Source organism: Zonotrichia leucophrys, chromosome 3 (assembly GCF_028769735.1).
Source record: "Zonotrichia leucophrys gambelii isolate GWCS_2022_RI chromosome 3, RI_Zleu_2.0, whole genome shotgun sequence".
NCBI classification, from domain to species: Eukaryota; Metazoa; Chordata; class Aves; order Passeriformes; family Passerellidae; genus Zonotrichia; species Zonotrichia leucophrys.
Window position 1 is genome coordinate 76,727,795 of NC_088172.1, and position 27,976 is coordinate 76,755,770.

The window sequence follows — 27,976 nt, forward strand, 5'->3', positions numbered from 1 at the left end:
TCTCTGGGGAATAGGTGCCAGGTCATCCTCATAGTGAAAAAGTGTTTCCTAGTGTTTCAGTGTGTGCCCTCTGCCTCTTTCCCTGTCACAGGGCACCATTGAAAAAGAGCCTGATTCCATCCTCTTCACACCTTCCCTGCAGATATTTAGATACATTGATCACAGCCTCCTGAACCCTCCTCTAGGCTATTCAGTTCTAAACTGACCTGGGATATCTGCTGTAAGACAAGATATCATCAGCCATACACTGCAAGAAAAATAACATCCTGGACTTTTTCTGAAGCCATAGACCATCATGGGAAAAGAGCCGCCTTGTTCTGCTTTAGGGACCTCAAAATATTGTAGTCAACTGGACAAAAACTGTGCAGTTCTGAGCAGTCTGTACTACATTGCTGTGACATCCTGTTGTGGACTTCTGGGCACACCTCTCTCTAAAGAATAAACATCTCTTTTGGCCTAACAGAAAGAGCCAGAGTAAGAAACACTGAGGTGGAAGCCAGAACTTGTCCTTGAAGTTGGGGAGATAGCTCCTCCTCTATCTTCTTGCTTCAAGGGATTGATTTCCTGGGAAACTGCATAAAGGTCAGAAGCACATTATGCTCTATGTGATTGTGAAAAAACCTCTGGAGAGTGATTTTACATAAATATTTACAACTACCAAACCTGTTTCCAACCTCCGCTCTTCCCAAGGAAGAAAACAGGATAATAAGGAAAAATTGACTTGTGGAGAAAAATAGCAGTGAAAGTCAATTTGAAATTGCTAATGAAAAAATTGCATATTTATCTGAACAAAAGAGACAAAAAAAAAAAAAAACCAATCAAGGAGCATCTGTAATTTTCCAGTGCAGACTAGGGAAGACTGCAAGTCAGCTGTGACAAGAATGATAACAGGACCATGCTTTTGTTTTCTTTATTTTACCCTTGAGAAGATAACCTTTCATATTTTGGTGTAGTAGACATATTGATGAAGATGTTTTTGTCATGTTGCAGAACTCCACTTTCTTCTCATCCCCTTGGGAACAAATACATTCATATAATTTAACCACAACACATGTTTATAAAGAACAGAAAAAAGACCAGAGGCACAGCACTTTGCAGGGACTCAGATATACTAATATCTATTGTCTGCATAAAAAGCTAACTGAGAGGAATTGTCAGAAAAAGGAAATTCATAAGAGGCAACATGCTAATTCAGTGTCAGAAAAACCAGCCAGAGATGGTATTGGACTCATTTATTCCTAAAATTTTTGGTGAGCCAAGATCCAAGCAGGAACTTGTGGCTCTGGAGGTATGTGTGGCTTGCCAGCAGTTCTGACGCGTCTCCCGTAAAAGATGGGATATCAGACTGTGGGTGGCAGGACTGTGCTGGTGGTGAGGGGCTGGCCAGCAGGGCTGCAGAAGGACAGGACTCAGAAAGGACAGCTGGGGCAGATAATGAGGCATCTTGAGACCCAGCCACGTGCTTAAGTCTGTGGCTGAACCCTGCTATACAGTGGAAGCACTGATATCTGCAAAAGGCTTTTAACATTCTTTTTTTTCAAGACTATTCCTTGAGTTCCTTTCCCCTTTGCCTCTCAGAAATATACATTAGCTGCCCAAAGACAGGTAACTCTGCTCTTCTGAAGGACCAGGATGCCTAAACCTCAAAGGCACATTTGAAGACACCATCCACAGCCTGAAAATAGATGAGAACATTAATTAAATGAGATTATTATAATAGACATTCAAATCCAAAAGAAGAAACTCTTGTCAAATCTTCTACAAGCCTTCTCATCAAATAGCAGAGTTGGTAGAAATTCCCAGAGTCTGTGACATTTCAAGTAAAAGCCAAAACAGATTAACACAGTCATTCCTGTGCTTTGACAGCAGAAACTACTACCTCCTGGGCATCCCGATTTTACAATACACCTACACTTAGTAAGCTTTGCCTGTGAAAAAGGGTGCAAAGGATATGCATTAAAGGGTATCACATTTTGTGAAGTCAATTGTAATTTACTCATGTTTCAAGAAATACACTTTCTTCTTCAGGTAGGCCAATAAAACCTACATTGTGTACCCATCAGTGAAAACAAGAATGATGAAACATGGAACAGAAAAGTTTATGCTAAAGGCTATTAAAAAAATTACACAATGTTCAAAAATTTGAAATGTATTTATTTTGTATCAGTATGATCCAAGAGGTCCACTGTCTCCCTCTTCCTGATATCTGCTGCCCCTTCAAACAGTATTTGAGAGAACATTTAGTACTGTGCAATTAGAAAAAGGTCAGCAGACTGAATTTTATTCAGCTGATCCTTTTGCTGCATTTTTTCCTGTAATCAGTTCCACCAGATATCAATACTCAAGACTGGCCTCTTCTGGAAACACTTTTTTCACAATATATGTTTCAGAACTTTTGTTCCTGAAGACTGTACACTTTTCACTCACTCCATTTCTGTGAATATAGCAATGAATATTTCTAATTCCTCAGTCCCGTACTCCAGCAGACTCTGTTTTCAGTCTTTTTTCTTACAACCCCGTGGGACCTTAGTTCATTGCAAAAGCTGAAGGCTCAATCAAATGCTTCATTCTGGTTTGCTGCCATGGTGAAGTTTGCAAAGTTAATGCTTAGGATGCAAATACACAACAGGGGTAACAAAAAATGAGAAGAACAGATAACGGAATACAAACAGCACCAGGAGTTAGACTCTGTTGTGCCCTTATAAATGGCATAATATTTAAAAATATTTTTGAGAATTTAATGGAGCTAAAAAGATGCAACCAAGTTCTGCTTCATGACTGACACAAAAGCCAAACAAGCATGTCATTCCACAGATCAAAGAGTTGTTATTATATACAAGGTGTTAGAACAGGTAGAGTACACTAATCATTAACGACATGAGAAGTTCATCACAATAGCATCTCTTGATCATAGTTGAAGAAAATTCAGTCTGTTTCTAGACTGCAGTAGTCCTTGTTAATATTGGTGATAGGAAAATGTTGGAACCACTGACTTTTAAAATTGCTTCTAGTCCTCCTTTTCTGACTTCCAAGATGTGACAAAATACAAATTTCTCTAAATGAACTGTCGCATTGAGTTGATGACATTTGGTCTGCAAAATACTTCCAAGAATGAATCCACATAAGTTCTGAAGTAAGGAATAGCATTCCCAGTCTCTTTCTGTAAGCAGACTTCTGATGCAGAAATTACTTTTTAAAAAATTGAATTATCTGTTTCTATCAGGCATCTCTATGAGCTCTTCCTCATTGCCATCCCCATTTGAACGATCAGAGAGCAAAACCTTGTTACCTTTCTTAAGCATAAGTACATAGGTGATGGTGCACATCTGCCATGACTGCTAGATAGCTTTAAACAGTGCTTTTCATTTCTTTTGGCAATATGCTGTTTGTTTCCTGCATTAAATGGCACTTGCTTTTATACAGGTATAACTAGAGACTGCAAGAATCATGCAAAGAAATGCACAACAGCTAGTGTTGCTCTGGGATGTCAAAGATTACCTCAAAGACTGAGTTGGGAGGGCAGGTAATATTTCCATAAATCTACTTTTGGCTAAGAGTCCTGTTGGTAGTACTTGGTGGTGTTAGAACTGAAATATTCTGTCATTGCTCAATTCAAAATAAAAGCATTTCAAGCTCAATAAGCAAACCTTCACCCCATTCCAAGGTCAGAGCAGCTCCACATACACATTTCTAAATGGCTCATCTCGGGTGCACTAAAACCTGCAGGACACAGAGAACATTTTTCTTCCCTTCAGGGCTTCTGTAGGAGCTGTGTAAGAGTGAGACTCAACTGGTGCTTTCATTTTTGTGTCTTTGTCACAGCAGATCTCCACATTCTGAAGTCCAGTCATACTATTTTTGTTACCATCTGTTAAATCTTCAGCCGTCTCCGTGTTCTTCTTGTTGCATTGACAGAAGTAACTGGAGCTCTCTAGAATGTTGATGCAAAATTTGATAACCAGTGCTAGCCAGGCCATCCCAAAGAGGATCCATAGAGAGATGACATTCTTGTACCAGCTTGGATAGGTGCGATCTGGGTTCATCCCTACAACAGAACCACCCAAAACATTTCTACATTGGATCAAGAGTGCCTCAAAGGAGACATTACATGTAAAGCAAAGACAGTTGAAATATCATTGGACATTCATGATTTCTACACAAAACAAAAGTATGCCATCCACTTAGCATGTGAACTGATGCTGTAAGTATGTTTCATCATGTGTCAGCAACAGCCTAAGTACTCTTTAGGAATTCAAATAACACTCTTGAGAAAAAAAACTAAATCCCAAATTACATCCATGTCAAAGTGAAATTATTTGCATTCAAGCATAGTTTAGTTTCTCTGCTTATCACTCAGCACCACAATACTCTATTAGCATGTAACAGAGGTCCCTGCAGGCATAGGTAAGCAGGTGTTATGCACCACTGTATGTATCTTGTTAAACCAGATATAAGCAAGAGTCTCTGAGAGTAGGAGAAAAGAGGCCTGAGAGTCCCAAAGCCTCTAAGAACAACCAAACCTTGGAAGACAATTTGAAATTATCACCAGCCTTCATGGCCACAGAGGCACTCTCTGCAGGATCATGGACAGCTTGGTGCCCATCAGGACTGCCAGATCCTTTTCTGCAGAGATGATTCCCCACAGGTCATTTATTCCTCCCAGCTCTGTATCACACTAGTGAGGAAACAGTGTGAAGGTCACTTGAACCTCATTTTTGAGGCATAAACCACTCATACAGAATTGTAAGGCAGAATTGTTTAGCCTCTCGACACCACAACTGACATTCAATTATTCTCATACCAAACCTAGTGCCTCTATGGCAGTATTCCAGTTACAAAGGTACTACACAGGTGAAGGCACACCTGGAAGAGGAAGGAATACCAAATGCATTACCAGAAACTGAGAGAAGTAAAGCTATTGTAGCAGAGTTCAGCATGTAAAATCAGTATAGGAAAATGGTGAGCTGACCCAGCTTTTGTCAAGCTCTATCTGGCTACCCTTACCCAAGCTAACTTTATTCCTAACTTATTTACATGTGCCTAGACAAGCTCTAATCCCAACTTTGATGCATTACAGACAAGTCCTAAGGTAATGCCACTAAGTTGTCTAAGCATTAAGGGAGTGCTATGAAGAAAAGAAAATAGCAAATCTGTAATAGGAATAGCAAATCTGTCTCTCAGGAATTCAAGAGTGCATGTGTTTCTATAATCAATTTGTTTTTAATGAGAAAGTCTTTATCAAAGAGGCGTGTCCTGTGTTTCAGCAAATGCAGTGGGTGTGGATCCAATCCCATTTCCTCTGGCAAAGGGTTTTGGCATTCAAAGCTAAGTAGTGCCTAGTGCCTGACAGCCTATACCTACGTGATTTAAGTTGCCTTTTAGAAAGTAATCACCTAGGGTTTTGACAGAAGAAACAGTCCCTGTCTGTTAATGAAGAGGCAGAGTGGCACTGGAGTGTGATAAGTGTGCCCTCAGCAACCACTGTGATTGAACCATGGCACTCCTGCCTGGTGGTGCAGACATTCAAGGGACAGGCCACTTCAGTGCCACTTACTGACTGGGAAACAATGCCTTTGTTCTTCCTCAGGTGGCATTGCTATGGCAGAAATTATGTCTTTTCCCACCTGCCAAATGCACACCACAACATACTGATCATCAGGTTTGGGGATTGCTACAGGTGCCAAACTGCCATGTGGGGAGCTTTGTGTGCCATGGATTTGCTGCTCAGTAGGTGACAGCAATGAAATGTGAACTACTCACCAATCACATAGTCTCCAAACCCTATAGTGCTGAGGGTAATGAAGGAATAGTAGAAGCCTTCTTCATAAGACCAGCCTTCTTTGTCAGAGAATAACAAGGGAGGTAGCAGGAGGAACAATAACAAGCCAGTTACCAGTGCACAGGTCTTCATCAGGAAGGAAGCTTTATTCTGGTAAAAGAGGAAGGAAAAAAAAAAAAAAAGATTGTCACAAGAAGGGAAGCAAGGAAAGTCCAGCTTGTTTTCCAGTTAGAGATGATGATGATATAATGATGGACTCCACAAAAACATCCAAACATTCATTGAATTCCACTATAACAAATGGTGTCTGTCCTACATGTGTGCTGGCTTCAGCTGGGATCATTATTTTCTTCACAGTAGTTAGTAGGAGGTTGTGCTTTAACTTTTTGTTGAAAACAGTCTTGGTAATACAGAATGTTCTTATTGTTGCTGAGTAGTGCCCTGCACAGTGTGAAGGCTTTCTCTGCTTCTCGTCCCTCCCCTCCACTGAGTGGGCTGGGGGTACACAGGAATTTGGGAGGGGACACAGCCAGGACAGCTGAGCCCAAGCGACCAAAGGGATATTCCATACCATACAGCACCATGTTTAGCATACAGAGCTGGGGGAAGAAGGAAGCAGGGGCTGTTCAGAGTGATGGAATTTTTTTCTCAAGTAAGTGTTATGCATGATGGAGTCCTGCTTTCCGGGGAATGGCTGAACACCTGCCTGCTGATGGAAAGTGGTGAACAAATTCCTTTTTTTGTTCTGCTTGTCTGCACAACTTTTGCTTTACTTATTAAACTGTCTTTACCTCAACCCATGAATTTTTTACTCTTCTGGATTCTCTTCTCCATCCCCCTGGGAAGGGGTGAATAATTGCATGGTGCTTAGATGCCAGCTGAGGTTAAACATCGACACTGAGCCAACACAAATTGGGCATCACCTTCATAAGTCCTAAATTCATGCCAGTTTAAACTGTTCCACAAATGCTCCCAATGTAACTAACACATGCAATTCCAACTAAAACTGATGATAAACAGACTAGATAGTCTAGGACTGTGCATTGCTCACATGCTTTATCACTTCTGTTGCTGTAGGGGAAGTCATTCATCACAGAATTTCCCTCAATTAATAAACAACCTTATCTGACACCTCATAGGGCTGTCATAGACTAAATTTATTTGCTTCCAGTTATTCCTGAGTATTATTGCCTTTTTGGTCAAATAGTCAGCCAGGCTCTCCTTGTTAGTCATAGGATCTCAAATACCAGACAATGTCTTTTTTTAGTTTGAGGTATGCCGGCCCATACTGCTTACCTGCCAGTGAAACACCTCCTCTAGGCGAGAGGCACAACGCTGAACCCCAAGCAGCATCAGGTGCCCAATTTCATTCAGGAGTACAAGGTTCAAGGGGATCCCAAAAAGTGCAAACACGATGCTGAAGATTCGACCAACTGCAGTGCTGGGGCTCAGGTTCCCATAGCCTAGACAAGGGATTTGATGAAATGCTTTAATGAAGCCTTAAATCTAAAATAGTCTCTGCTTACACCCCTTCCCCCTGGAGGGGTGAACCTCCATCATCCACAGAAGTTAGGTGAGAAGGTCACTGCTCCAAAAGGACCTTTTTTATAAATAACTGTAAGTTACATCCATTGTTTGTCATATCCTCTCGTGGGCTAGAAAATAACATTTCTTTTGCTGCCAATTTTGCTTAGTTCCTTTTCCATTTACCAGTCAATTTCCTCTCCCCTACCCACTGCCCTGGCTGGGATCTGACGTAAATGCAAACCTTCCGTTTAGTTCAATTTCTGTAAGCATTGTTGGCATGGGCTTTACTGGTACATGATCCTGCATCGCTGTCAGATGGTCTCTGAATCACAACAATAGTGTTTTAATTATAACAACCACCCTTTTCTACCTTTGTCCCACAGGACTAGTGAACTTAACACTGCCTCTTGGCTTGTATTCTTTTGCACTGCAAGTACCAAATACAGCTTGAATTGTCAAAATTGTTGTCTAGAGTCAATATATCCAGAGAAATTACACTTAACCTATGTAAAATACTTCAATAAAATACTTCAATTTTTGACCTACAGAAAAAGAAGTTTTAAATTTTTCCTCTTTCTTCTAGTCATAGGAAGTGATCTAATAAAAGGTCCTGCCTTGCAATCACAGCCTTGCTTGTATCCCCAGATTGTTCTGGCTTCAAAATCACTTGTTTTCATTCCACATATGCTCTTTTTAAAATGCCCCATGAATTTGCAGACTTGCACTTGTAATTTCCAGCGTCTTCTGCCACAAGAAAGATTTAACTAGGGTATATTTCACAGGATGCTTTCAAAGACAGAGGAACTAGCACACCACAAGCATTTCAACACTGTCTAAGCCAGTCAGAGACCTATGGCCTTGACTACATTCCAAAATCACCTCTGCTCATTAGAGATTGTTGTATGTCCACAGAGGAGATTATCTTTTCACCACAAATAACGCTATCCCCTCCCATCACCGCCCAGCCAGGGGCACAGCAAGCACAGAGGTGCTCCCTCCACTGCTGCCTTGCTACCCTGCCTCTGGGTGCTGTAGCCTCAGGGCAAGTGAGCAGCGCCCAGCAGGGAGAGGCCCCAGGGCTGGGCTCTGTATCCCAGATAAGTGAGAGTGCAAACATCTGTGGTTAATTCCGGAGTCCCATTTCTTCACTAACCTCTGTCACATGCCAGATGCAACAAGCCACTGACCAACAATGTAGAAATGTGTGCAGCTATGAGCTGGGGATATCTACACAGGCCAAGTTTTTGCTAACAAAAATCTCTCACCATGGCCAACTCTGCAGTTAGCTGTGCATGACTGTCAGCAAACTACACCCATGGTCTGGGGGCAAACTATTCCTAAGTACATACCCCCAAATTTGATTACACAGAGGACATCCTCTTCAATAATTTTAGGCACACAATCCACCTCCAATGGAGCCCCAGGAGCCTGTGGCTGGGAAGGGGGAGAGCATCCCCCAGAAAGAATGGGGTGCTCTTATGGAACTAGATGTTTTGAAGTACAGTCCAAAAGAAGTGGCTAAATTAAGACTTCATGCCAGTGCTACTCCTTCTTAGCAATGCTAATGCTAATTTTCCTCAATGATTGCTAATTTCTGCCATCTTTCACCATTTCTAGACTAACAAGTGTGGTAAATGAGACATGTAGGCAAGAACATCTGGTAGATGACCCCTTCTAAGTGAATTATAGAAAGATGTGTCTGGTGTGATGCATTTCGTACTGGCTGTGACATTTCAGTGGATTAGTTCCAATTTTTCTCTTATGGGATTAGGCTGTTTTGTGGCCTGACCTGGCCCTGGAGAAAGTGCTGGGGGACATTTACTGTAGGGCTGGAGGCTGAAGATGAGTCACAATCATTTACAGTCAGTTATTCCCAAGGTGGTTTCCCCCCAGCCCTTCCCCTTTATTTTCCTTCTATATCAAGTTTTGAAAGACTCTGTAATGTCTTGGGCAGTTCTTTTAACCACAGATTTCTAAGTTTCTCTGCAGAAAAACATAAAAGAAAAAAGGCCCATGTTCTCTGGTCACTGTGTGAAGCACAGCAGCATTCAGAATTGTGGGGATGCCACATAGAGCTGGATGGCACCCAAACTTAACTTGTATGTTACAATTAATTTAGAATGGCAAATTGAATGATGTAGGAAGGTCTAATGTGCACAGTAAACTCAGCCCTCCAAACACCAGACATGCTTTGCATTTGATTTCTCTGGCTCCCTTCTCCCTTGGAATCAGCAACTTGAGACAATTTTCTGAAGACTTGGTACAGAGTTGCTGTACACATGCCAAAAAAACTATGTTCCACCAGCTTTTATATAGGACATGAAGTATAATCAAATAGCATAGGAGACTTTAGATCATGCAAAATGGCCAGAAATTTACTCCTATCTGGTTACATCCACTTGTTCTTGCACTAGACAAAGAAACACCAACCTAATTGTATATAAACCTTAACTGTTATAAAACTTAAGCAGAAACGGGAAAATGGGACTTCCTCTCTTCAGTATTAGTTGGTGTCTTAAATCATTGTGAGCTAGATATTAGAAGATCTGAACCAGATCTTTTCTTAATTTCTTAATTTCTGAAAATTAAGACTGCACTGCCAGTTGTGTCACATCCCTCATGAGCCACTGGCTGCTGGGATGCCACTGGTACATGTCTGAGCAAAGAGACACTGAGAAATGATCACCAAAATCTGCAAAGACAAAATGTGTGTTTCCACTGAAGCAGCGGGATTAAGTGCATGTATAGCTCCTCTTGTTTTGAAATAAGGTGTAAAGTTAAGCTTCTTTGGAGCAAACAAGAATGGTTTTATTTCTGAATGCTCATAACCATGCGCTTTAACTCATGTGCTTCTGTTACACATATTAAGTAATTCAGGATTTTTCCCCTGCTTTCCCATTACATTCCTGCCCATAAGGGATTCAGAATCTCTGTAGACTTCTTAAGAAGATAAGACTTACTAGTGAAAGATCTTTTCATTCACAAGACAGTACTTGCAGTGCCCTCAGTTAACTGAGGCAGCTGCAATTTCCTGCTACCCACAATGAAAGATTTGTTCTTACTGTCCAGATATAAGAGCATTTTCATCAAAAAGTGCTTAGCACAATACGTGTCTATCATAGGCTGAAAAACATCTGAAAAAAAATTTTATCTGCAGAAAAATCCAGGGTTAGCATTAAACCAAATCTCCCCAAAAAATGTGTTTGAGTGCTAAAACCACTGATAAAGCTATGGTTAGAGAAGCAACATTTCTTATTTTATTAAATCTTTTCTCCTACCTGGAAGCATACAAGCCATCACTTCCTACAGATATGGGTCTAATCCCAAATTTACAGATTGCTCTTGTTGACAAAATTTTGCTTTGAATAACCAGGAATTCATCTAACCTGGGGGCCAGGTATCCACTGTGCAGTTCACTGAGGGATATCAATGCCAGAATTATTTTATTTTTCATTACACATTTAAATACTCAGTAAAACTTCTCTGCTTGGCAGTTGGGGTGATATTCAGTGAGCCATATTACTATTTTCCCAGGCACTGGAGGAAATCAAATCCTCAAACCATCCAGTTCCTCCCACCACTAGCTCCTCCTCTAACACTTTTCAGGAAATCTAAAATTTCTTTCCCTTGTGGTCTTTACAAGTGATCTGGATGTTTTAATCCAGCAGAAATGAAAGGTTTTTTTTCCATGAAAAATTCAAATGTTTCAGTGAAGGAAAAAAAAAAAGCAAATTCACTTTAGATGGAAAAGACATCTTTGTGTAATTCAAAGTGGAAAAACCACAAACACACCAAATGATCACTCACACAGCCTTATGGCAATGTTTGTCTGGTTCCTTAAAATGTGAGCATGGCCCCAGCTTAGCTGGAAGGTGACCCTGACAAAGCACTCACTAGCCTGCTCTGACCTCATAGCTGGCTGCTTTAACAGACAGTTGCACTGGAGATCTCCTCAGGCACCAGGAAACCTGAATTATCTTATGATCTTACAAGCATTAGAAATTTCAGAGCTCATTTGGTACCACCTATATTCACCTGAAGATTGACAAGTCAGGGTTCCTATCCTGCCTCCTGCTTTGAATGGCTCCATAACGATAAAAAACATATTAACATGTTGGCTTCTCAACCTTTTTGTGAGATTTCACATTGTATCCACCAAGTCTGCACTAAGTTCAAGAACACTTATCAGCTGCACACAGCTGAGGACACTTGGCATGGGAATTTATTCCCAATTCATCCATCCAGGGAGGATGCTACAGGCATGGAGCCTGTACATGTGGGACAGAAACAGGACACAATCCCCAAGCAGCCACACTGCTGGCATTGGCTTCTCAGTTTTATGGTTAGAACAAACAAAAAATGTTAAGAATTTTATTTTAAAAATGGTGGCAGAATCTCAGGAACTGCGTCGTATATGGGGAAGCTCACTGGGACCCTGGCAGGTTGAATCAGGGAAGTTATTGAGTTTTAGTCCCATGAAGTTCCAGATGAGAATAAAATTTGGTTGCACACTCCTTCAGTGAGTGGAAAAATGCTTCAGATGGTTACTGCAGTCTTTGACTCATGCTGTGCATACACTGAAAGCTGTACAGTGGGCTTAGGCACAGCTGGGTGAGATAGCATGCAGTCAGGAAAGCAGATCCCATTTCCAGTGCTCAGGAGATAGAGGATGCTGCTGTGAGTGGCTGTCCCCAAACCCACCAGTGACCTCCCATGGACCACTGTGCCACATCCTACTTGGCCAAGCCTATAGAGAAGCTCTGCCAGCTGTCATGGAGCAGGGAAAAGATCAACTCATCAACAGTGGCAGCTTTTCAGCAGAGAACTCCCCTACACAAGAGGATTCTGAGGTCACAGATGATTCAAATATGAAAATCGTCCCAAGCAACCACTTTGAGACATGAAGTTAGTTTAACTGAATTCCCCAACAGACTGTCAGCCAGCATAGGGCAGGAACCTGACCATTTTTTAGGAACTCCACCAGATACTGGGTAGCACTGCAGAGGGTCAGAGTCTTCACAAAACTCTTGCAGCCCAAAGCTTTACCCTACCAGAATTTCACAGCTCTGAACTTGCTATTGTTTTATTCCCTGCACTGGAATCCTCTGGGGCAACTACTAAATGTCCATAACATGGTGGTTAATACCATCACTCACTGAATAGCCTGATCCGTGCCTCTGTTGTTATCTCTCAGTCCTTTGGGATACTGCTTTTAGGAGCTATGTGCTGTGCTAACTAGAGAAGGAAAGAACAGGAATTTCCCTTCTTCACGGTGAGATGGTTTACTTGTCCCATTTTATATCTAAAAAAGGGCCCTTGAAACTCACACAACTGAATTCTGGTGGTTGCGCTATCAGAAAATGGCAATACAGCACTAGGCAATGGCATCCATCCACTCTATATTAAGTGGGACATTCAGGCTAGAGAGGACAATACTCCTTCTACTCTTAGGCTCAGCCTCATCACTGACTACAGAAAGAGCCTTTCCCTAGCACCTTCTCTGCAATTACACCACCCTGTGGTCGTTTGACTTCAGGAACTTTGATCTTGTGCCCCACTCTGAACTTGCTTTGACCTCTGCCCTGTTAGTCCAAACTAAGTAGGAGGAGAGTAAACACAGAAAGGAGAGACTTTGTGTCGGCAAGGGATAAAGAAGTCCGAGAGATAAACCCAGCAGCAAGTTAGCTTTTCTTTCTTTAATCATGTTTACTACTACAGCTCTACAGGAACTCTGAGGATGACCCCTCAAGGCACTGGAGAAAGGGCTCTTATGGAAAAATCTGCAGAAAATGAGATAACATAAAATCTGGCATGATATGATATGTCAAGGACAGCAACGAGGAAAGCAGAGAATGGGGGGTGAAAGAATCAGCAGGTGGCCAGGGCTGCCCATCCCAAAGTTATAAATGCAGTTCCATTCAAATAATGAGATTGGCCATGGGGCAATCTCATGATTTGGGGGACTTCTTTAAACAAGAGATCTTAGTTCATCCATATCTGTTCTTTAAACATGTGCAATTGAGGCACCAACTATGTCCAACTTGCAGGTCAGAACGTGCTTTGTTTTTAATCGAAGTTAGATGCTGCTTCTAATCACTAGTAGTGAAAATAGATGAGGCTCTCATTTAACTGGAAGAAGGATACAGTGCAGAAGATGCTGCAACAGGAGACATGGGGATTTAAACCTTGTAAATGGGGAAAGAAGCTAATACCCCTCAGCTGGTGTTAATGGGGAAAGAAGTTAACATCCCCTCCTGTATTCCAGTGCGAAAGTGCTCTGGGGTAAGGACTTGAGAAACGGACCTAGCCTTCTGAGGCGGGGTTAAAGCACCTAAAGTAGAACACAGGAGCTGGCAGAACAGAAAGAGCACCTCAAAGGAAAGCAATTAAGGTAAAAGTGACAGTGGTTTTGGCAGTGCCGTTTGAGAACAGGACAAGAGTCACAAAGTTGTTATTTTGCATAAGAAGCCACCAAGGCATCGATAGCATTAATTACAAAGAAAAAATGTGGAAGAGACAAACAGGCCAAAGGACTTGCAGCAGCTAGAACACATGGAAGAGAGGTCATCCATATTCTTCAAATCTTTATATAGTACTCCTAAATTCCTGAGACTCTTTCTTCTGCATTATCATCTTAACTCTATCCTTCCTGAACTCATTTGCCAGAATGCCTTGGGTTTTAAGTCCTATAGGCTAATCTTGTGTAGATGGACCTGCTTTCATTGGCTCCATAATCACAGCCTGAGATAAACCCTTCCTTGCCATGTAAGAACACTAAAACCTCTACAAAATCTCCAGAAGCCTTCTCAATTGTCATTTATCTCACTGCCACACCTTACACATGAAGTTTCCTATTGTGACTCACCCCTTTGAACTTCATTGAGTTCTTTGTAAAGAAATTTGTCTCTTTCCTTGACATAATCAATTATCCTTCCCAGTCACACTGTGTTATCCTCATCGAGGCTGAACCCCTCAACTACCTCAAGAATTTGCATAAAGAGAGATTATGATAAGAGACTCAGAGTAAGGCTCTGTGAAACCATTTGTAGTTTTCTCTTCTACAACATATCAACAGAGTGTTATGACACTAATCTGCATGCAACTAACAATTTCACTTGAAAAAGCAGAGTGAAGGGTCCAGTCCTCTGAAGTTTTCTGCATAGAAGTGGCTCGTATTGCATTCTCAATCTGCAATTGAAAATCATTAACAAGTCTCTAGAGTCATAGCACCAGCTTTAAAATCTGTTTATCTTTATCATGAGATAAAGAGCTGCAAGATTTGGTTCTTTTCAATTTTCAATTGCCTCTATTACCAGCTCAGTTGTGTCATGCCCTGTCCTGTCCTCCTCCCCTACAGCTATCAGAGCAAGGAGTTACAAAAAGAGGGGAGTGGGAGCAGGGGGTTGGGGTAGGAAGAGTAGTTTAGCAGCTACTCTTAGTATAGAAGAGCAGAAATGCTTAGTCTAGGTCTCTGCCAACATCCCCTTATATTTTAACATGATGAATTTGATTCTTCCTGAATATCATTAACTTAAATTGGCCATGGTGAAACAGTCACTCTGATGGTTTAGGAACTCATCAGGATTCACTACTGAGGCACGCAAAGCAGCTCTGAGCAGATGCTGCTTTGTACCAAAGGCGGGAAGGAAGTGACCAGGCTCTGCTGGAAACCCACAGCCTGAGCACTCCTGTCTGATGAGCCTCCACTGCCATCATCTGGTGCAACCCTTGCCTGGCGGTGCAGCACACTGAAAGTGTGTTCCCAACCAGAACAATGCATGTGCAAAGGAGCAGGGCAGAAAGATGTACTGAGTCACAGGAAGATGACACACCACCACCCACTCACCTCCACCCCCACAGAAAACCCACACACCCTCTCTTTGAGCTCATGCCTGGGGGCTCAGTGTTCTGGAGCCAATGTATCTTCAAAAACAATCCGAAACCAAAAGAAGGTTCCATTTGGGTACAAAAAGAAAAATCTTGATTTAAAAATGTTCTTAAAATCCAAGACAGCTGACAAATCAAGAAACCCATGAGGGATTTTTGATACTCAACAACCATCTCTCCACATACTCTCCCCTCCATGTTTTTTTAATACTGGGTCACACCATAAGAAAAAGATATCAGGGCAAGTTATTAATGGTTTTGGGGACAGGGGACACAAACTGACAATAATTAACAGCATCTACCTTAACTAGCTCTGTACCCAGTACATTTTATTTTTTCCACTTTCCCTCCCCCATTTGCTGAAACCTGAGTCAATTGAATTGTGATGTTTATCCAGTTACTTAACTTCCACTTGAACAAGCAGGTCCTCATCTAATACAGGCAGCAATAAGGAGGAATAATTCATAAATACAGTCTCTGGAGATGCAATAGCCAGCATAAAAAGTTTTCCAAAACCATTCCTGTCCTTGTGATAGTAAAAGCCCTTTCAATGCACAATTCACTTCGGACCTCTCAGAGACTTGGGAAAGTCCAGGAAGTGCAGCACCATGACGTTCAGGCCCCAGAAGCCACGTAACTTAGCAGGAATATGTCCTGAGCTAATTATGCCTGTGTCTGATCAGTTAGAGATCACTGACAAGGCACTGACAAAGCACTCCTAGGGCTGGGGTCATGGGTGCTTCCCTACTGCAAGCTCCAGGGACCCACACAGTGCTGGAGCAGCAGCTGCGTACAGGCCCTCATTCCCACTCTTTTCCCACCTATGAGGTGGCCCTGTAAGCAGGGAACTCTTACCAATGGTTGTTATTGCAGATATGGAGAAGAAGAAAGACCCACTGTAGTCCCACTTGCCCAGGCTAGTGGTGTTTCCCTGTAGGGTTATGCCACTCTTGTAGGCTTGGATGATACCCTGCAAAGAGACAATAACATGAGATCCCACAAACCCCTTTAAGGCAAGTTCGTGTGACTGGCATTTCCACTTCTGGCTGCTAAAATCCCAAACTACAACCACTTCTGATTCTGTTGTTTCCCTTTTAGTAGAGGATTCTTGTGCCTTAGAGACCAAAGGGCTGCAAGGTCAGAAAAGCCAAAGCCAGCATATTGCTTCTAAGAAAAGGGCATCTACAGCAATACAATAAAGTTGCACATGCACATGGTAGATTATATAGATAAATGTGGAAGAGATTGGAGGGTAAGATCTAACTAGAGAAGGCCTAGACAGACAATAATTAAGACTGCCTTACGACATATTCATTAGGAAAATGAAATGCTTCCAGATGGGATATTCCAATGGCAGAAGTCCCAGAGGAACAAATATACTTGCATGTGTAAATGACACAGATCCCTTGCAGGGAAGCCCCCTGGACTGGAGAGGAATGCATCTGGTGTGTTATAGGAGACTGAGACTACTCTGGTTGGCCAATATGTCCCCACATTGGGACTACAAATGGGAATGAACACATCAAATTAGCATTATGCCCAATTCTGTTCAATCCTCCTGGGAAAGACTTAGAAGCCACTAGCTGAAGTGCGCAGAGTTATGACAAAATAAGATATGAGATGTCTTAACAGTGCCCACATCTGACTATACCTTCCCATGCCAACAAAATCAATGACAGTTGTGTCCAAAACAACATTATTCACAGTATGAACACTAAACATTTCACACTTCACAGTTAATTATCTTTGAATGCAAAGTATAACCAAGAACACATAAAATTCATCATCTCTGAAAAAGACATGCAGATACTAAATAGTACTGTCCCCATCCTAACAAAAAAGACTGCTGATAAAACTTTCACCACTGATAATAAAAGGAATCACACTCAGATTTTGATCAGGTTTTGGTTTTGCAAAGGAATTGTAGTTTATACATCCACCAAACAAACTGGCACATAAAACCTGCAAAGTGAAGAAGCTTTGCCCATTTTACTGATGTAACGTGCTCTACATAATTTATATTATTTATACAATATTATACAAGGCTGTGAATTAAAAACTGTTTCCAGGGTCCCAAGCAGCAGCTTAACTAAAAGGATCATCCTCTCTTTTCTCTATAGCCACTAATTCTCACATTAAGACGAAGGAGCAGCTCAGAAATCAACACATTTTTCTAAGCAATAAACACTGTTTGATAATGCATTCTCAGCAATATCTTGATTTACTCATAACTGAAGGCAACTTAAACCCCTCAGAGTCATACTATAATTTATTAAATTCTAAATTATGAGACAGAGCAGAGAGCCTGTGCTCTGAGAAGGGCTAAGGACCACACACGTTTTATTGCATTTTGCTTCCTTCTGTGATTTGTTGCTGTAATGTTGAGTGGGGCAACTAAAAAAAAAAAAAGATTTTGTATATAGCATTAGTGACATAAAAGAACCAAGCCCTGCTTCCCTTTTCCATGCAACCACCCCTGGAAAAAAAAAACAAAATAAAAAAAAAACAAAAGAGAGAGAAAAGGTTGCCTCAAAAGCCTTCAGAAGGATTTGTTTTGAACAATTGTGTGTAATTCCCCCACTCATTGTTCTTCTTCCAGGTCTGGTGTCTGCATTGAAGTTTGTCAGGTTACATGGGGTGTAGGCTGACAATATTTGACCTTTGGTTTAAGAAGTGCAAGAAACTCTGCAGACAATAGCCTAGACAGGAATCAGTGTGCATGAACATAAAATAACTCCCAAAGTAAGTTAAATGGCAAGACAGACGCTGGAAAATTATACAGATGGCCGACTTTCCCCCCCCTCCAGAAACCAGTAGTTAAATTTGAAATAAAAAGCTTGATATTTTATTCCAAATTTCCTTCTGTAAACTGTGATCTCCGCAGTTGTTAGTCTTGAACACATACATACCTGCCGGAACAGCAACAGCCCAGTTCTTGGATAACTTATTATCAGCTGGATCAGGGATACTTGAAAAACTCAAACATGCAGCATGTTCGTTGTCCATTCTCCTGCCTGATGTCTTGCTGATACAAGCTCAGCATTAGATAATACTACACTCAACATCAAGTTTTTAAAGCCAAAAACACTTGAGAACCAGAGAGGATTGCAAGGACCTGTGGCACAACTGGCCCAAAGAAATGGAAAAACCTTCATGCAGAAAAGGGAAACAAAGAGTCTGCAAAAGACGTCATGTGAGAAGCAAGCAGCAGTAACCAAGTCATTAAATGTTTAATTTCACATTTTTTGCAGCACTTCTGTTTTGCTTGGATTAGAAGCAAGAGGCTGAGCAGTTGTGAGCACCTATGCCAGCTTTGCAGTGACTCTTAACAACTCAGAATCCCAGGGTCACTGTAGACCTTCCCCAGGCAATGATGCTACTGCCAGGAAGCACAGGATGTGTCTTGAGGCTCTGAAGACAGGGCACAGCACCTGCCCTAAATGCACAGTGACCTGCACTGCTGTCAGTGGGAAGGAAGTACCACGGAACCGTGACTCACTGGCAAAGAGCGAGCCCTGAGCTTGCAGCATGCCAGCTGTTTTCTGTTCCTGGTACTTTGTGAGGCACTTGGTGTGCTTGCTGAGGTCTCCAAGCCCTTTCAGCAAGAAGTCTCCAAGCATTTATTTGTTACATCTTGTTATCAAATAACCAGAGAACATCATTAACCACTAGGCCCACCCACCTGTTGAAGCCGGCCCAATGGGGAGCACTGAATATTCATGCAAATCAAAGCCACTTAAATAAAACAACACTCCCAGAAAAAATGTCAAGCTCATTACTGTTAGGAAGAAAGAGCTACCTATTACCACCCTTAAAAGGGAAGATTCACAGTGGTTGGAGATAAGGATACAGTCTTTGTTTTCCTAAAGTAAAAAATGTTTTATTATACTATCTAGAATCAACCTTTGACATAGCAACAATGATGACAGAAAACTAAAGATTGACTCTTCTGAGAATTGTAGAACTAATGGAGCTTGCCTTCCTGCAGATGTGCCCATGGGGGCAGATTCATGAAAGAGAAATCCATTGATGGCTATTAATGCACAGAAATTACTTCTGGCACAGGAAGTCATTGGATTGCAAACTCCTGAAGGCTGACCGAGCATTCAGGGAGATACCAGTGAATATTCTCTCTAATTTACTATATTCCTGTAGACTTTTGCTCTTGTTCTTTAGACTTTAGGCTATAGCTCTTCTTCATAGAAAAATTAAAAATGGTTTACAATTTTAGAGAGAACACAGGAAAAAACCCAGCTGATAAACACTCTAGCAGAACAGCTGAATTCTCCCTACTTTTTCCATTGAAGAGGTGTTGATATGTCTCTGCTATGGATTTTCAAGTAAATTTGAAGTATATTTTAGCCTGTGGGATCAGGGGGAAAGAAAGTCAATCACACATGTTGCACAAGTGCTTAGTTTCCTTAGCCAGCCTTTTTGAGACCCAAAACCTTTGTTTTACTTTATGATTGCTTTGAGGTGAAATCCTAGGGGTTTTCCTTTTTCTCTTCATTAGGCTGATTTGTACACTGATTAGGAGATAGGATAGAGGACTAGGAGATTTGTACAGTGTTTGCCTCAAAACCTAATATATTAAAAGGCACTAGTAGAAGCAGCATCTTAAATCCAGTGTTCAAAAGCAGTTATCTGTCTAACCTAAGACCTCAGTCGATACCACAACAACACAAAAAATACTGAAGTTGCAGAGCTTGGGCTTGATATTTTGGGAACTTTAAAGGTCATGTGCAATTCAGAAAGCAGAAAGGAAACAGGTGGGTGGGTAAAATACTAGGAAAAACCATAATGCAGTGGTTCTTTGGTTTCTACTGACAGACAAGCTTTACAACATAAAACCATTGTTTCACTTCTCTGCACTTACTTCCCCCTCTCTAAAGTGGTAATAATTTAAAGTTTGCAGTGACTACTGCATCTTTAGCTGACAATACTTACATAATTGTAAACTACGGACAGAAGTTTTGTGGGAATTATTGTAACTCCTACAGGATTTATAAATTGAGATTTTAAATTCTTAGACCTTCATGGGCCAATGAAACTTCATTTGCAGGCTGCTGCATTTTCTCATCAAATATGCTTTGCTTGGTGCTCCTTAATATTGCCATAGCTGGTGATTAGAACACCAGCATGACCTCCACTCAAAGAGGTTTATTTAAAATGTAGATGCCTATCCTGTTACATTTGTTAGAAATAAATGCCTCAGAAGAGTCAACTTGAGCTTCCAGCTCCACTTTTCTCAAATATAAGCTCTGAAGTTTCAGTTAGGAATGGCATAAACTCATGCTTGCAAATACAAGCTCTATGTTAGATTATATCCCAGTACAAAAGCCTGCTTTGTGCATATTTCTGCAAGGAACTCCCTGCTTGAATTCAGGCTAAAGGGTAACCCTGTGAGGAAGCTGTGGATTTCTGTTGACTCCCTTATCACTCTTATTTTAGGATGGCAATACTCCTTTCCTTCCCTGTCCTTTCCTATCAATTGCTGGTTCTTTCTGCAGCAACACCCAAACACAACATTACCACAGTTTCCTTATCAGAGTCAAAAAAAGAAACTAAAAAAATTAAATCACTCCTACAGCCTGAATTTTAACCCTTCACAGCTCTGGGGCTGCACTTCTACAGATGACTGATAATGCAAGACTCACTTATACTGAAGTTTTACCAGTTCTACTCAGCTTTGCAGCAATAAACCCAAAGTAGTTATTACCAGCAAAAATTCAAGCAGTAGTCATCCCAGCAAAAATTCAACCATACACTTTGAATTACACTCAAAAGATCTGTTCATACTGTCTAGCTAAAAGAAACCAACCCCAAAACAATAAACCAAACCACCAAAACCCAGCCCCAACAACTACATTTTTATTTCCACTTGACATTTGAGTATTGCATCTTCCTCCCCCAAAAACGTAGGCTTGTTCTTTTGTATTTGCTGCAGACCCACTCTATCCTTCAGCCATACCCGTAAGTCTCATTTACCATGTTTGCTGTGTTATCAGCTCTGGGCAATTCCCAGCTTTCTCAGCTTACACTTCCTCTCCTCCACAGTTATTACCACACATGGGCCCCCCACCACCTGCCTGTGCCTGCAGCACAGCTTCTGATCACCAAGTACTGCAAAAGGAAGGACCATTAGTTAATCTGACCTCATTGACACCAGCTAAAAATTCAGTCTTTTGCCTCTGCACTAAGTCACAACAGCATATGACCAGCATACAGCCTTCAGAAAAGGTATTTAAGGTCAGCAGTAAAGAATGAATGAATGTGTATATGTAAACTGAGGCACTATGTTCTTTACAATCTTTCTTCAGAACACTATGCTTCTCTTTCCTCCCATAATCTTTACAGCAAAAAATAAGCTTTATATAATGATTAAACAGACTGATTCTAATCTGCCTGCCCTCCCCAAGATGAGCAAGTTAAGTGAAAATGACAAAAGCAAAGCCCCAAAAGCTTATGACCCTACCAAATACATCCACAAGAATTCATGACTTTTTTTTTTTTTTCTGGAGGAAAACATCAGGGAAAGAGTAATAAAAATGACCTTTTTATAAACTGTGGCTCCTGTCACTGCTGTTGTCCCCTGCTTCTGAACTGTGGCATTCTGGCCAGAGGTGACAGTAATCCTGAGATACCTTTAAAGGCAAAAGGAGTATTTACCAAGTGTATTTGAAAGCAGTTCTCAAAGAAGGCAAAAATGGACTGGTATAAGAAACTTTATTCTTAAGTTTAGTTGAAGTTTATATATTCATATACAGAAATCAACTTTTCCAGGGCATACATCAACTCCTGAAAATGGCTTGCCTCCTTACAGACAATTTCCTCACCTCATTCAATTTCCTCACTCAACATATAAAGGAGGAAAATAAGGTGTTCAAAAGGCACCAAACTACCATTTAGATTAATGAGAAAACAACTCACAATAATGAGAAAACAACTCACAAACTTTGTGCACTGGAAATTCTGTGCAATGTTGGCATATAAACATTCATTTATGCCTCACAGGATACCAGATGTAAATGAGAAGAAAATGGTTAACATTACCCTTGGTCTCAGATTGCAAAGACAAAGGTCAATTCATTTCCAAATAATTGACAAATAGATTATTAATCCCACTTTTCCTCCCAGCTGTGAGCTCTGATCCCTTGTCTTTGTCTGGAGAGGAAACTTACATGAATTCTGCCTGAAAGAACTGGCACAAAAAACCCCCACCAAAAAACAAACAAACAAAAACCCAGCCGGGTTTGAATTCATAGCGTTGGGGTTTTTTTTTTTCCTTAATTTTATGCCACTTGAATAACCTCAGAGCAGATCAAGTAACTGCTCCCCCATCTCCCCAGCAATGTTTGCCAATGTAATTGGCACTAGTTCCTCAATACCAAAGGAACCCTGAGAGCAAAAGCACTTTTACTTCACAGCTGGATGTGCACTACAGTTTCTAGAATCCCTCTAGAGTCACCAACAGGAGAGGAACAAAAGATGTAGCCTAGTGCAGTAATGCTGCAACCAATGCTACTGAAAACCACTAGTACTTTTTCTGAAAATTAAGCTCTTATATCAAGGAAGAACCTGTGGCATGACTCATGAGACAAAATGTTGCTGAATTCCAGTCACTTCCCAAACCCCAATGACAACAGCTGGGCTGCAACAGAAATAGGCAGGGCCTGTTGAAAGAAGTTCAAAGAAGCTGCCTGTATAATTTACAGAACACAGAACTGTTGCATTGCATTATCCTTGTAAAACTGAGATTTCTTTCCCTAGTTGTTTTTCTTTTAACTGCATTAAAAAAGATAAAGTATGAAGAACAATATGCATAAGAATAACCCACATCTTCAAACAACTGACAACAATTACCATTTCTCTTTTTAGAAGACACCTCCAGTCTTTAGCTATTCACTGCTAGTTGTGGGTCTCAAATCTTCTGGTAGGGCAAATTATTGAGACACACCACTCAAATGCAGCTGGCTACACTCCCTTGTTACTTCCCACCAAGCCTGACCAGCTGTAACTGGGAATTTGATAATATCAAAAGAACCTATCTCTCTAGGCAGAGGTATGAAATAATAGGCTGCTGTGCTTTTTCCCTTGCCTTTCTCTTTTTGAACCTAGGTACTGGACACTACCAGAAGACCTAGGGCTGAGCCAACTAACCAGAAACAGGTCATCAGTATGTCTTCTCGTCACCTTCCAAGAAGTCTGATGACATAGTGCCAGCCTACTGCCTTACAGAATAATGATTTTACCTTCAACAACTGCTGTCAATTGTATGCTAGAAGATGGTATTATTAGCACCAATGCATGTTCTTGGTAAGGCACCTACAGCTCTTTTAACCAACAGGTCGGAAAAATAATGAATTGGCTGTAGCTTAAGCAAAGCAGTAGTACATTTTGACAAGCACAAAGTTGGAAAAAATTATTACAGAGGGTCAATCAATCAACAAGCTAATGTGACGAAATTGGGTTCCATATAGATATTACAGCTCCACAATACCAGGAGTCAGTGCTGTTCCTTAAAGGCCCTCACCACTGGCAGGTGATCTCTGATGCTCACCCCTTCCTGTTGCATCATTTGAGTGCAAGATTATTGTAGTAAACTGTGTTTGCAGGGCTTTATTTCCTGACAGCTGTCACAATTCTCTGCTGGTTCAATGTCAGTACAAGTCAAGGTATTGATGAGGATCTTTCAGTCACGTGGGATCTCATTGCTCTTGTAAACATCTACTCAAACTCTCTGTGTACTTCTAGCTGTTGACTCTGGAGATAAGAGTATCTAGATCCACCTGTGGCCATTTAGTTTATAACCTGCCCTTTAGCATTAGGCCCTTTTCACTAAACCTTACATCTTTCTAGGTATAAGAAAAAAAAAAAATTAGCTCAGCTTTCATTTTCTCATGTTATGAAAGAAACTGTGTTTAAATAGCATTATATATCTACAATAGAAAACCAACAGAACAACATAATAAGTATAGGAAACATCTGTACTAGGGAAATATGTATACAACACAAATGGTTTCTATCAAAAAAAAAAAAAAAAAAGGAAGGATAGCATGAAAGGGATGCCATGGTAATAGGTAACACACAAAAAGTGCTGTTCCAAGCTTGGCCCTACAGCCAATCATCTGATCAAAGAGACAGTGGCAAGTACAGCAGCTGAGTGCCTGTAAACATTGAAAATAATGCAGGAAAAGGAGTGAATTTGGAGGGCAGCTCAGCTGGACTAGAGCTACATATACACTCACACTATGCAGTAAAGCACTTTTTGTATTAGAAGTGATTCACATCAAAGCATGTCTAGGTGTCCCCAACCCCAAAAGGACAGAAAGGGTCTCAGCCCCAAGAAATATGCCTATATACAAAGTGTCCTCTTTGTGTGCAGCCTCACTACTTTCTGGACACTTCCAGAATCTAGAACGAACATAATTTTTGCCCGGACATAGATATTTTTCTCCCCAGCTGAGTCCAGCTACTTTTCTTCATTGTACTGAAAGTGTATCACCTGCAATCTGTCCTATCATTGCATCTGCTGCCATCTTCTGCAAGTCTTGCCACTGAGGGCTTCCTTTGGTGTGACCTCACACCCAGTAATTCCAGCATGTAAAAATCACCACCATCACGATAACAAAAGGGCAGATATTGCCCTCTTTGCATGCCACCCAGTGGCTCATGGGGATGGCCTGCTCTCAGTCTTGTTCCTGCTGAGCATGTGTGCAGTCAGACCGTATACAATGGCAGAACAATACCCTGGGGTACATGGGTCAACAAGGTCAAACTTATGCGTTCCTTGAGTAAACATCACTGGATGCACTGTAGAGAGACTTGTGGCCACAGTGTCTCCATTGTGCCCTCTGTGTGTGCATAAACACATGACCATACATTGTTTATCTGCTTACATGTAAAGCATTCACATGGGCTACTTTTAACTACCCAGGAAATGTGGAACTGCTCCTGCAGGGGAAGAGCTGGCCAATTCCTCCAGGCAAGAGAGAGCCCCAACAAAATCCAGCTACAAGAAGCAGAGGCCCACTACCACAGATGCCACATGCTTCCTAACACATTCTCCTCCGCTGTTGTTTTTATTGTTGGTCTGCTATGTTCACCTCCTTCTGTCCTCTCCTTTGTCAAGTAGAAGGCTGCTTCTTCCTTGGAAAGGACCCAAGTCATAGAAATTACTGAATGGTAATTCACTCATCTAGCTACTGCAGCATGGTTTGTTTGCTTTGCTTCCCTCCTAACCATCCTCACTCCATGCTCTCCTGCTAGCTCCTTAAAGCTGGAGCTCTCTGTTGCTCCCCCATCTGCACAAGGGTTGGAACAGTGGATTTCCCCTCCCAGCTGGTAACTAGGAACTAAGTGATAAACAGGTTGTAAAATTACATTTGTACATTGCTCAGTAAACTAGGATTTTATTTCATATTGGCCCATATACACTTAAAACAAACAGAGTTTAGCATTATCTGGAATCTGAGAGCTATAAGAAAACAATGAGGAGTTCCCAGTAATGTCAAGGCAATTAAAATTCACACATTGCTTTATGTTTTCACAAACATGCTTTATGTCTTTCTTAATTAGCAAATAATCAGCTGTGTATCTAGAAGACAAGTTTCTTATCTGAAAAGAGCCAGTGATGACACTGCCTGATAAACTATGTGCAATAACAATTTACTGCACACAAAAACATCTCGTTTTGAGCATACCTAGAGCATGCCAGTGATTGCTGCCTAGGAAATTAGAAAAGAGTATAGTCAAGCATCAGTTCTGTGGATTTTTGAGGATTAATTTCTCAGCATTAAAGTTATTCAAAATAACACACAAAGCCATTCAAACTCAGAATATGGCTTCTCAGAGCATGAAGGCACACACGGACACTGCATAAAATGAAACAAAGCTTATTTGTAACTTTCCCATCAAGGGCTTGCTCAGTCACAATTAAGTATTCACACGGCATATTGTCACAATCTCCGGTCTAAAGGAATTTGAGAGATTTTCCTATTCTCGGAGTATCAAGAACATGTAGAGGTCATGCTACAGTAAAACAAACTGACAGAATGACATTTCTACCTATTTAGTTGTGATTATCTTCTCTCCATTACTAGCACTCATTACCATCATTCACCAAGGGCTTGCAACCCCTGGGCAAGTGTCATACCAGGTGCTCACTACACAATGGACCAGTGCTGAATGAAGCTTAACTAAGATTCAGCTTTATGAAATGCCAGACTGATCTTCTCTGCTCTATTTCTCACTTCTCTCTGTTTAAACTCCACAGATAGCATAGCACACACCATAAGCAATAAAAGTGGGTACTTCAGTAGCTTACAAAGGCCCAAATTTATAGCATATGACCACTGTACTACTGTCTGCCAACAAAGAATGTACCACTCAGAAAGCCAAGGGACGAGAGTATGACATAAGAAATCAGCATAATTTTGTCTGCCAGAGCCTTGCTGAAACACCCATGATTATCCTGTTTGGTGGCTTTTGTATTTTCCTCGCTGATGAAGAGAAAAGAAAAGAAGTATATATTCAAGTTCCAAGTCTCTTTTAGAGCCTTTGAACTGCAGTGACCAGCTGCTATGGTTTCAGTCATCGTCATACACTGCTTTTACAAACAAACAAAAACTCATCAAAACAAAACAACCCCAGGTTTTCTTTGTGATGGCAGCACCTATCTGAGGCAGATGAGTAAAGCCTCAAAACCCGAAGTACATACTCAACTATCAGCACCTACTGAAATCAAAGGGTTTGGGTAAGTCCTCAAGACACTTCAATATTGCAGGTTTTTCTTTTTCAGGCAAAAGCCGAGCAAAGAGAGAACGCACTTATTTCACTTTGCTCGAATCTGTATCATAAAAATTCAACCATCTGTACTTTCGTAAGACTGCATTTGTTGTTGCTTTACGTTTTGCAACCATCCTACAAATATCGTCAGAAGCATTTTTAAGGATAACTTAAGAGACATAAGGACTTTCCCTTTAAACAAGTAGAAGATGGAAAGAGTCTGACAGAAGTATACACATCAACTAAATTTACCACGACAAAGCCTTCCCATTAGAATTTACCGCTTGCAAGACGTCACAGTTTCCGAAGTGCAAGAGCAAACCTAAACCACCTGTAATTAACCGCAGGTAATTGCCACGTAACGGGACACTCCGCCACCGCCTCCCTTCGGTCATCCGGCGACGCTCCAAACCCGCGAACGCCGCGGCTGGTGGGAGGGCAGAGGAGACCGAGAGCATCTCTCCATCAGCGGGGAGCACCGGCGGCCACAACGCGGGGTGCGGAGCCCGGCGCGCCCCGGGCACGGAGCGACGCGCCCGAGGCGGCTGCCCACGGAAACCTCCCACGCCGCGGGCGGCTCCTTAGGGATGTGTGCGCGTACACTTACACAAGGAAAAAGTCTGCTGGTTTTTGTTGGTTCTTTGTTAAAGTTACTCTGGGGCTGGAGGCGCGGTTGGTGCCGCTCCCCCCCGCGGGCGGAAGGCAGCGCTGCCCCGCAGCCCCAGCGGGCGCGGAGCTCCCGGCGCGCCCGGGCTCACCTCGATGAGCCGCTGCAGGGCGGGCCCCTGCAGGCAGGTGTGGTTGCCCAGCAGCTCCCAGTGCTGCTGGAGGAGGTTATGGGCCGCCTGCACCTCGGCCGGCCGCTCCAGCGCCTGCAGCACGACGGCGCCCAGCCCCAGGTATCCCACGTACGCCGCCAGCAGCACCAGCACCCCCCAGCGCCGCCGCCGCTGCTGCCGCGCCGCCACCATCGGCCCCGCTGCCGCTGCCGCCGCC

At 41.8% G+C, this 27,976-nt stretch overlaps 2 protein-coding genes across 2 annotated transcripts in view; both read right to left on the reverse strand.

The window, feature by feature from the left end:
- Positions 1 to 2,133: 2,133 nt before the first annotated feature.
- Positions 2,134 to 27,969, reverse strand: KCNK17 (potassium two pore domain channel subfamily K member 17). Its single transcript, XM_064708906.1, has 5 exons — positions 27,739 to 27,969; positions 16,049 to 16,163; positions 7,076 to 7,242; positions 5,761 to 5,929; positions 2,134 to 4,045 (listed from the first exon to the last, which is right to left on the reverse strand). The coding sequence occupies exons 1-5, from the start codon at positions 27,949 to 27,951 to the stop codon at positions 3,714 to 3,716; spliced, it is 996 nt and encodes a 331-aa protein (XP_064564976.1). The 5' UTR covers positions 27,952 to 27,969; the 3' UTR covers positions 2,134 to 3,713.
- Positions 16,086 to 27,976, reverse strand: part of LOC135445825 (potassium channel subfamily K member 16-like) — a 30,926-nt gene continuing 19,035 nt past the window's right edge. Inside the window, exon 7 of the mRNA XM_064708907.1 lies at positions 16,086 to 16,163. The gene's annotated coding sequence lies outside the window, so the exon portion shown is untranslated. The remainder of the gene's footprint in view (positions 16,164 to 27,976) is intronic.

Bases quoted from the DNA above. Each gene is read 5' to 3' on its own strand.
- KCNK17 (XM_064708906.1), bottom strand. From the start codon at position 27,951: ATGGTGGCGGCGCGGCAGCAGCGGCGGCGGCGCTGGGGGGTGCTGGTG. The intron at 16,164-27,738 runs GTGAGCCCGGGC...GTCTCTTTGCAG, and splicing joins CCCTGCAGCGGCTCATCGAG to GGTATCATCCAAGCCTACAA. The intron at 7,243-16,048 runs GTAAGAGTTCCC...TCCCTTGTCTAG, and splicing joins ATCTGCAATAACAACCATTG to GCTATGGGAACCTGAGCCCC.